This window comes from Acanthochromis polyacanthus, chromosome 8 (genome assembly GCF_021347895.1).
Source record: "Acanthochromis polyacanthus isolate Apoly-LR-REF ecotype Palm Island chromosome 8, KAUST_Apoly_ChrSc, whole genome shotgun sequence".
Lineage (NCBI taxonomy): Eukaryota > Metazoa > Chordata > Actinopteri > Pomacentridae > Acanthochromis > Acanthochromis polyacanthus.
Window position 1 is genome coordinate 27,988,350 of NC_067120.1, and position 11,253 is coordinate 27,999,602.

At 41.4% G+C, this 11,253-nt stretch overlaps 1 protein-coding gene across 1 annotated transcript in view; it reads left to right on the forward strand.

Annotated features, from left to right (window-relative positions):
• The window catches only part of spg11 (SPG11 vesicle trafficking associated, spatacsin), a 46,229-nt gene that overhangs the window by 26,493 nt on the left and 8,483 nt on the right, over positions 1-11,253 (forward strand). Inside the window, 8 exon segments of the mRNA XM_051952342.1 lie at positions 513-620; positions 1,577-1,742; positions 2,061-2,275; positions 3,642-4,386; positions 4,784-4,929; positions 8,097-8,301; positions 8,423-8,475; positions 8,477-8,561. Of these exon segments, the coding sequence (XP_051808302.1) occupies positions 513-620; positions 1,577-1,742; positions 2,061-2,275; positions 3,642-4,386; positions 4,784-4,929; positions 8,097-8,301; positions 8,423-8,475; positions 8,477-8,561 (1,723 nt within the window).

Sequence of the window (11,253 nt, forward strand, 5' to 3'; positions counted from 1 at the left end):
TTTTCTCTTTTCTGAAGGTAGATGTATGCAGGTCATGCTTATGTTGGTCAGTTGCTCTTTAAGAGAGCCATGAAAAATCTTTAAGAAAGGATTATCTGTACTGTATATTATATTAGAGCTATAATTTTAATACTGTATTTAATACAATGTGACGTTTCCTTTTCACAGCCTTTTCCAAAAAAAAAACCTTGTCATGTGGTATTAAATCTTTTTATTTTGGAAAATTATTTTAACATGCACATGTTCAGCTGGAGGGGAACAGTATCCTTTTTCTGGGCTGGACTTTCAGAGATTTCGTCATATTGTCAGGTTTTAAACCACTTGGATGTTAAAAGTCAAATCAAATAGCTTAGTTTTTTGTTGATTTTTTTTGTTTGTTGTGGTTTTTTAACAGTATGTAGTATTTAGATACTAAACTAAATTGATCCAAACAAGATGACTTTGCTTGACCAATATAAAAAGAAAAAACAGTCAATACTCCAAGTAGCAAAAACTTTTTGCTTGTCTCTCAGGACTGCCCTCTGGTGTTGGTGTTGAGAATGTTTGAGTTGTGTTGTGACTATCGGAACTTCACCAAAGCCAAATCAAAGCTGCTGGACTTCCAGAGGACACTCATCAATGTAAGTCCCACCAGCCACACCTCAATACAAACCACTTCACAGAAAAATAGAATAAATTAGTTAACCAACATCCCCTTGCAAAAATACACAACTATCACAATGGACAATTCAGAGGTGTTACATTTCAGCTTTTCTTTATTTGGCAATGTACTTGTGAGTGAAAACTGTTTAGAAGTGACTTTCTTGGTGGTGCTTTTCATACTTCCCACATATGTCACATTTCACGGTCAGCTACCAAATCATAGATTCCATTCACAACTAATGATGCTGGGAACTCTAATCATGGAGACAAACAAAATGAAAACAAATTTGTTGTGAAAAAGTAAATGTAGAGGTTTGTTGCTTTTAAAAGGGCCCTTACAATAAATTTTGTCTGCCTGACACTTTGAGATATTCATGGACAGAAACTTATTGTGCAACTAGAGAGAGTAGAGTGCAGGTTAATCTCAGAGATAATGTATTTGCTTTATGCTAATGTAGAACTGTTGGTTTCATCAATCAGTAGACTTCAGTAGGCACTTGGAAGAAAGTGGTGTAGAAGTTAGCCCCAAATCTCTGCAAGAAAATGTTAGATTATTGCAGAGGTCCCATGTAGTGAAAATCTGTTTTTATTGTGTTTTGTGTTTGTTATTAACTTGGAATAAAGTAAAAGCTATGTTTTGTTTACTGAACATGTCAGCTTCATGTCTGAATACGCCCCTTTGTGACTTTTTTAAAAATGTTGTGTCGGTATTCTTACCAGGTCAGACGTAGTAACATTTCAATACAGCACAAGTCTGAACTCTAAAGTCAAATTAGCACATAGGTACACACAAGCAGTTTAGCACCAATATTAGTCCAAAAACAACGCAGAGCTTGATACACAGTTTGTATGCCAAAATCACAGCACATCTTTCTGCAACTGCTTGATCGTACATCTTCTCTAATCTGCTCCCTCTGCCTTCCTACTGATATAGCTAAGGAACAGTGGGCCAGGACCCTCAGGAGGCCTCCCCCTGCAGTGGGTGGAGAGCCAGGCCTCTGTACTGCTTCTCATTATGCTGCAGCGCTGCTCCTCCCAGTATGACCTCCACCGGCTGCTGCAGCTCCTGGCTGATGTCGACAAACTCCTAAAATCAAACGGTGAGTTGTAAGCATAAGCTCCCAAACCATTAGAATCTAGTAGCAGCTCGACACGTGACAGATTACAAGTTGGTTCAATCACAGGTTTGACATTCACCTCAGGAAACTACTTTCTTGCAGCTGCTGTTGTAATGGCAAAATGATCTTACTTCAAACCTGTGATCTGTCTGGATGCTAAATATACTTGACATTAAAACACATTTCAAAATACCAACCTTAAAAAAATGGTTAAAAAAAACAAACTTTTTCTTTGTTTTTTTTAACACGCCAAAGTTAAAAATGGTCATTCTTATGTGTCTGTATCTGATATGTGTGTAGGTCCAGACTTTAGGAAGCTGAGTCAGCTGAGTCAGCTGCTGCAGGGGTCAGAGGTCAGCCTGTCTCCCAGGTTGTTGCAGTGCAGTCCTCCTTCCATCCAGCAGGTGGAGTTCCAGGCTACAGTAGAGGCTCTGCAAGCCAAGGGTCATTACAGCCAAGCCAGACAGGTTGCTCTGCTCGCTGGCCTGCCCATCCATCACCTGCTGCTCAGCCAGGTATGCCCCAAGGCAGCAAACATACATACACACACACACACACACACACACACACACACACATATATACACACACAAATTTGAAATCAGTGCAAGTCAGTAAGCGTAACCAGTCCTCTATACAATATATCAGGGTTCTCACCAGGATTTTTTTCAGTGCAACGGCAGATCCTCCCACACGCGCATGCGCAATACACGGGAATGGGTCAATCGACAGGAAAGTATGGCTGAGGTGGGGAGACATAAATTAACCTAGATAGGCACCCAGTCGATAAAAACAAACGCACATGGCGTTATCTGTCAAAATATCAGCGTAGCGGCCCTAATCACAGTGTTAACCCTTCCTGTTCGGCCCCCGACCGTGGTCAGGAAGCCCGGGGTTAACCCCCTTCACTTCCTCAGCAGCCGTAGAGGCAAGGACACAGGAGCCCAGCCGCATCGAAGAGCACTGCAGCCTTTTTTGTCTATCAACAGTGGCTGAACCGCACAGTACCGCCAACCCAGCAACCACACACCTTCTCTCCTCCTCTACCGAACCGACTGCCATCTCTCTCGCTCGCGCTGCATTCAGGGTCGCTGGGACATCTCGCTCTCCCCCTCTCTCACACACACACACACAGACGCTGCTCTCTGTCCCTCTCTCATGACGGAGCCACACACTCTCATAACAACAGCGTAATCTTTGAAATGCGCTGGCGATAACCCTGATCTGTCAAAATAACAGCGTAGCGGCCCTAATCACAGCGTAATCTTTTAAACTGACAGCATAACAGGCCATTACGACAGCTGAAATGCGCTGGCGAGAACCCTGTATATTAAGCAAATCCTGTCCCAAATTCAAAAGCACAGGTTTTCAGATATCAGTAAAATATTTTATTTGCCATATAATATTTTTTCCCCCATGGAATAAATATTCAAAAGATTTATCCACCAGTGCAATAGTTTAGAAGCTGGTTGATCCATCCAGACCTGGAGAGTGGCTTGTCATGCTGAAGACTATGTCAGAAGGAGTTTTTGCACTGTATCTTTGTAGCTCAGATTCTTGGTAAACTTTTTTTTATAAATTTTGTTTGCGGTGTATGCCATATTCAATTTATCGTCATCAATTTGAGTGTAAAGATCCTGCTGCTGTGATAGTCTTCTGTTTTGTGTCTTACATACATACATGCATGGATACATATAAATAATCTCTAGCATTTTTTGGGTTTTGTAAATATGGTGCAATTAAAAAAGAGTGGTTATTGTGCAAAGCTTAAATTTGACATCCTTCCATACTCTGGATCACTGAGAAGTTCCTTCCATTTCACCTCCTAGACAGGGTAAATTGTTTAAATTTTAATGGCATCGTGTTTCTTTCTTTCCTCAAGCTACTTAAGGAAGTAAACTCCCAGAAGACCAAACGACAGTGGAGAAGATTGGAGACGCGGATCAATTTCTGGAGGAAATGCCACGATCAGCTAAAGGTCAACAGTACTGATCCAGAATCTGCCTCCCAGTTCTTTCTGTCACAGGCTGAAATCAGGACTGCTGACTCTCCTGTGGGTGCCCAGGCTCAGGCGAAGTTGCTGGACATCCAGGAGCGCTGCCTTCTATTTGTGGTTGCTGCTCACTGGCTCTCCCTACTCAGCTTAACTCCCGTTGATAAACTGGAGAGCCTGGAGAAAAAGCTATGGCTCAGCCGAGTCCAAAAATACATCCTCACAGTAGCAATAGAGAAGGAGAGTGTTTTTAACCTGCCGCCACAAGCAGTCACACCTGAAATGAACACATATGAAGTGCTCATGAGGGAGTTCTCCTTCTCCAACATATCAGACCTCAATACAGAGAAGTGGCTCAGTTTGGAGGGACTCCCGGGTCAGTCTGAGGAGCAGGAGAAGCTGAAGATTGACTCACCATTAAGTGCAGAGGAGAGGAGCATTCTGAGAACACTGATTGGCCAGTTATTAGATGAAGGCAGTATCCATGAAGCCAGTCGTGTCTGCCGTTATTTCTCTCTGTACCACCCAGAGATGTCAGTGGTGCTGCGCTGCTACGGCCTGGCATCTGGACAACTGGACCCTGAACCACCTGAAGAGGCATCAGAGGCTCCAGCAAGAATGAGCCTTACTAGCTGTAAGCCTCCCTCTGATCTTTGTACTTAGTTACTTTACACAAATGCTTCTGCTATCCATGTTTTAAAACTCAAAATAGTAATTGCAGCATTTTCTGGAGCTGTATATAGAGTCTACTAAGCTTGTCCAAATTAGTCATTATATCACAAGTTTAAAAAGGAGACAATAAAAATGACATGAACACCATCCCTAGCAATTGTTACCAAATGTGACTTTTCCAGTCTAGACCAGAGAAGGATTTGTGACAGAGATATGGTCTCTGCAAATTGTTGCAGAATCCTTTATTATGACAACAAATAAACAGTCTGTTGTAAAGGCTTCATCTTGGATAATATAGTTATTATAGTGAATTGGACTTTTTCCTCACCTGTCCCTTTATTCTTTTGTGTGTCCTCCAGCTTCCTCATTGAGCAGCCTGTCCTCATTTGTGATGCTGCCTCTCCCTGAAGATAAGGTCGCTGTCCAGCTCCAAAAACTGGTGGATCAATGTCGGCATGGAAACAACTACTGCAAACAAGTCCTAAGCCTCTATCAGCTGTCCAAGGTACTTATCTGCTTCCACCCAGTAAACATCATCAAAGTCACTCAACCAGTAATAAGTACTATATTCCTGTTAATATTAAGTACAAGGGTATGCAGTAGGTTTAAGTTGGCTTCTGGATTGTTATTCTTCTCTCTTTAATCTTTTCTGCCCTATTAATCTACCAGGATAAAGTGTGCTGTCTTTAATGCAGAATGCATACCTGCATATATGCAGTTGTGAACAAAAGTTTATATACACTTGTAAAGACCATGTATATCATGGCAGTCTTACGTTTCTAATGACTCATATAATACAGAATCTTCTTTGATGGAATTACTGAAACATACAGTATGTGTCTTTGTTGTGAAAATAATCATGCATTTTGGGTCTTTCATAGATTTTTTTTATAGGTCTTTTAGAAATACAACAAAAGCTGCTGGGTCAAAAATGCAGATAGAACAACATGAATTGTCACTTGTTTTGATGTAGAAAGTTGTGTGAATCAAATTTCTTTAGTGATATGGCCTCTTTTTGAAAGTAATTGCAGTTAACTGCACCTGATAACTTCTCTGAGCCAATTTATATAGGACCCTTTTTAAACACATAAGACTGCATCAATTGAAAAGTCTAAGAAGCTCAGTGCAGATCTAAAAATCAGAATCAGAATGCAGTTTATTGCCAAGTAGGTTTTTACACTTAGAAGGAATTTTCTCTGATGCTGTTGGTGCAAGTACAGATAAAATAAAATAAGATAGTAAGTAAAGAGATGTGAGAAATATGGATAAAATAGACAAGGTAAAAGGCAATTCATTGACCTAAACAAGTCAGGGAACTCACTTGGAGTCATTTCAAAGCAGATACAGATCCCAAAATCATTTGTGCAAACAGATGTTTGTAAGTATCAAGTGCACTGTACAATTGAGTCACTGCCATGAACAGGAAAAAACACAAACTATCACTAGCTGCTGATAGACAACTGGTCAGGATGATCAAGAGTCAGCCAAGAATCACCAAAAACAGGTCTGCATTTAATTAGAAGCTGCTGCAACACAGGTGTCAGTGTCCACAGTCAAACACCGTGAGCTGATACAATGCCATGCAAGAAGGAAGTCCCTTCTCCAGTACTGGCTAAACCAAAGTTTGCTACTGTTTACGTGAACAAGGAAATAGGGTTCTGGAGGAAAGTTCAGTGGTCAGTTGATAACACAAATGTGGTATTCGGCCACAATGACCAGAAACATATTTGGAGGAGAGAAAGTGAGCTCTTTAACGCCAAGAACATAATGCCTACCATCAAGCATGATGGTGGCAGTATTATGAACTGGTGTTTTACACAAAGTAAATGGAATTAAAGCTGCAAACACCGTTGGTTGGGTCCTCACATCTTTGCTGGGCAGTGAGTTGAAGCATGTCCTCCAGGTGGCAGTGCAACTGCAAGTGTATTTCAACCTATGGCCTATTTGATGGCAATCCATCATCACTATCCACCAAGTGGCGCTATCAGTGTGGGTATGAGAGCCGGACCCTGATAACACGTGTAAAGTTTCAAGCAGATTGTAGTATGTGCAGGGTGGTTAGAAAGCACTTCCTGTCCGTCCACCAGGTGGTGCTATCACTGTGACTGTATATCGGTCTGTGGAATTAATCAGGGCCAGACTCTGATCGCGAGTGTTGTAGTCGAGACCACCTAAACCAAGACCAAGACGTGGCCAAGACCACAGTGTATCGAGACTGAGACAAGGCCAAGACTTTGAGGGGTCGAGACTGAGTCAAGACCGCGACCAAGACAAAGCAAGACCTAGTCGAGACTGAGGCCATATTAAATTTAACTTAACCATTTTATTGAGTACTTATTCAATATAGTTTTTAGGCAAGTGTAAGGTTGCCTGTAATACTTGTCTGCAACGACAAACAACCATTCAATATGGAATGCATCAAACAAATATTTAATACTTGCATCTTCATTGTTATAATGTTTTAACTTTTTCTCTGTGATCAGACACGTAATTTTGTCAAAATTATACCTGACATGTTTCGACGGAGCCTTCCGTCTTCGTCAGAGGTGTCACGAGGTGGTGTGTGACATAGTTAAAAACCAGCTGATGTTCAGCGGGGGGCGGTGGGCGGCGTCGACCTGTCAAAATTTGACAGGTTGATACTGCCCCAGTGAACATCAGCTGGTTTTTAACTCCGTCACAGATCAACCCTTGACACCTCTGACGAAGACGGAAGGGTCCGTCGAAACATGTCAGGTATAATTTTGACAAAATTATGTGTCTGATCACAGAAAAAAGGTTAAAGCATTATAGTAAATTTAGACACTATGAACTTCATTGGATTGATTGCATCTTCATTTTTGTCTTGTTTTCAAAACAACATCAAGCCATGCACAAATATGTACAATTTTCTACAACATATCTAAATCTAGAACAGTGTGCCTCTTTATTTCTATTACACCACAGATGTTTCTTGTTTGATAAATCGGACATAGCTGAACTTGGGTGAATTTTAAATTTGTTTTAAAGGTATATTATTGTAAAAGAAAAAAACTGAGAACCACTGTTCCATAAAATAGAAAGACAAAGCAATGCCAAACATCAGCATGTAAAATGCAATGAAATATAACATGTATCTTCAAAGAGGTCAAACACTGAAAGGCCAAACTACAGGTATTTCACTGACAAACTGCTGAGGCAAAATGCTTTGTTATTCAAAGCTCACCACCAAGGACAGACACATGAAAGGGTCATTTCTAACATTACACAACACAACAACAACATGGCTCCTAAAAATTACAACATGTATTTTGACCTATGGATGTGATGAGAACCGGACTCTGATCACTTCATGGGACCCTTATACAAGCAGAAGCTTTTGGACAGCTACCAAAAATGCTTACTTGAGTTGAAAATGCCCGAGGGTATATGTAAGCAATCATTTTCACAAGACGTATATTAAATTTAGGAAAAAACAAAATGCATGATTGTTTTTGTGACAAAGTCACATAATCTTCAGTGATTCATCACAGAAAATTAAATTATAGGAGTACTGGAAACTCAAGACTGCCATGGTATACATGGTCTTTACAAGTTGATGCAAACTTTTGTTTACAACTGTACATACATCAGGACAGGCAGAAATGTTTTTGTTTGCCAATCAAGCTAGTCCATGTCATCTGTTCTCTTCAGGAGCTGCATTGCTCCTTCAGTCAGATCTGCAGAGAGGATCCTAACTCAGTCCTGGAGAAGCTGCTGCTGTCAGACCACCCGGAGCGCTTCAGGAAGGCTCAGGCCTTCATCAAAGCTCAGCGTCTGTCTGCAGACACTGTAGCTGAGCTGGTCTCCTCTGCTGTGGTTCAAGCACAGCTGGCCTGCACCCAGGAGCTGCAGCCAGGTGAGAACAGAACTTATTTGCATATTAAAGGTCACATTTCACTTCTGAAAAAAAAACTTCTTTCTCTATTTTGTATCAAAACTCAGGAAATGTGTGTGTGTGTGTGTGTGTGTGTTTGCAGTGGAGAAGCCGGTATATAGGCCATCCCATGGGCGGGACTCACTCATGCAGCTGATCAAAACTGTGTGATGACCCAAACTTGGTGGGACTCAAACTGCTGGAAAACCTCAACACTGTTCCACTCAGAGACCTGAGCTGCAGTATGACACACAACCACTGCCCCACACACATACAAATGTCATTTTGCATAATAGTAACTACCTTATTGGCTTTGCCATTGTAAGCCTCATTTTCAAGGCTTTTTGAGGAGTTACATTCACTGTATTTGGAAAGATTCCCACCAGATACCATTAATCCTAGGAGAAGGGAGTCTTCAATATCTAAAACTGAAAATGATGATATGTGAAAGTCAGATTTGTGTTGTTTTGTCTAGCTGTCACAGACTCTCTCCTGTCCAAATGGAAGTTCAAAACCATTTGGTCTGATAGTTTGCAGTTTTCAGATTTACTTTTTGCATTCTTCATCTGTGATAGCAGTAATTCTTGCTGGGTTTCTCCCTGTTTAATTTCTGCAGAAAAGTGTCATAGAAGCTATAAACAGCATTTTACTAACAACTCGAATGGACCCGAATATCCCGAATATCCGAATATTCGTTCGCTACGGCACTATCTGGATATTAATTTGGTATCCGAATATTCTTCTGTCTTCCCTCCGCCTTCGACCCACATCGGCACTTATCGGCTCATCTCGTCGTGTGAGCACATAAACATATACACATATGTCTATAACATATACACATATGTCGATGTGATCACCCCCTCCTCCCCCCAGACGACAATATTCGGAGCTCGTCTCTTCCCTGCGCCTTCGGACCACTTCGGCTCATCCCGCCCTGTTCTTCGGCTCATTTCCGCTCCTCCATTCATGTTTGTAACATCACCCGAATGGCCGGGTGGCTGCCAACTCTGACGTCACGCTTCACTTTGTTGCATAAACACAAGACAAGATGCTGAAGACCTCCGCTGTTTGGGAATTCTTCACTTTAATTGAAGCCAAAATGAAGGCAACATTTGGACCCGGAAGATCAGACGAACGGATCCGAATATTCGGGCCGTCTCTGCCACGAGCCGCCGCCGCCGCCGCCACACCGCACCCGGGGCAAAATGAATATTCGGATATTCGTCTTTAATAGGGCCCGAATTTTCGGAGGCCAGAAACCACTATTCGGGCCAGCCCTAAACAATAAATGTATTTCCTTTCTTGCAGCACAACACAGTACACAGGCCTTTAGAAATTCCAGCAGGTTAAATTAAACTAACCAAGCAACCTGGCTGGGGACAATATTTCAGACCTAATTTGCCAAGAAGAAAATAACTTAGACGTGGGCCGTTATGATAATGAAACAATAGCCTGAAGTGCTGTACAACTGAAATATGTATTTAAATAAACATAATTGCATTTGGCAGGTTATCTTCCTGATTACAATACTGCTCAGGGGTCATGATTGAGACAGTGGTGTGTTTATGATTCGTAGAGCTCAAAGCTCACTCATCAGCCCTGTTTCCAAATGTATAGACTTACTATTAAGCAGTGAACAGCGGGCAGACATGGTTAGATACTAGCTGGTGTACGTGATATACCAGGTGTGTGGAGCATTAAGGACATAAAGAACTTGCTGTTCTTCTGAGTAGTAGGTGGAAACCAAATCAGAGTTACAGTATATTGAATATTTGACTTTGATTCATTAAGTGGGCATACATTTATTGCCAAACAAATGCTGAAGTTGCTCTCTGTCTGCTGGAAATGTAAATGAGCAGCTCTTTGTGGGCATGTATGTTTTATATATAGTGCGATGAAAAAGAATTTGCCCCCCTGCAGAAGTCTTTTATTTTTGCATATTTTTGTCACACTTAAATGTTTCAGCTTCAAACTAATTATTAATTAGACAGGAAAACACAAAATACAGTTTTTAGATGATTTTTTTGTTGGAAAATGCTGTCCAGTCCATCTTGCCATATGTAAAAAAGTAACTGCTCCTTTAGCTACCAATCTATTATATGGCCAAATTCATTTGGCAATTGGGTTCGGTTTCACCAGCCACACCCAAATATGATTACTGCCAGGCTTGTTGAATGTAAACATCACTAAATAGAACCTGTCTGGCATTGTAAAGTAGCTAAAGAGTCTCAAAAAGCAGCACATGATGCCACGTTCTAAAGAGATTCACAGATGCAAAACAAAGGCATTGGCATTGATCAGTGATAAGGGTTGCAAAGCCATTGCTAAGACTCTGGGACTCCACAGAACAACAGTGAGAAACATTATCCATAAATGGAGACAACATGGAACAGTGGTGAGCCTTCCTTGCATTGGACCAACTACAAACATTTCTCCAAGAGCACATCGATTTCCTATCCAGGAGTCACAAAAGAACCCAGACAAACATCAAATGAACTGCAGACCTCACTGACCTCCCTTAACGTCCGTCGAAATGATTTCACGCAAAGGATGGCACTGGGAGAAAATGGCACCCATGGGAGAGCTGCAAAGATCAAACTACTCCTGACCAAAAACATAAAGACTTTTGGGATAACATCCTGTGGACTGGTGAGTCAAAGGTGGAACTTTTTGAAAGCCGTGTCCTGTTGCATCATAAATAAAGCTAATGTTGCATTCCATAAGAACATGACACCAGCTGTGAAACGTGGTGGTGGTAGTGTTACGGTTTGTAGCTGCTTTGCGTCCACAGGACCTGGATGACTTGTCATCATTGATGGAGCCATGAATTCTGCTCTCTATCGGAAAATCCTCCTGCACAATAACCACTATCACTTCATGAGCTAAAGGTCAGCACAAAGTGGTTCTGCAGCAAGACAACAACCCAAAGACACA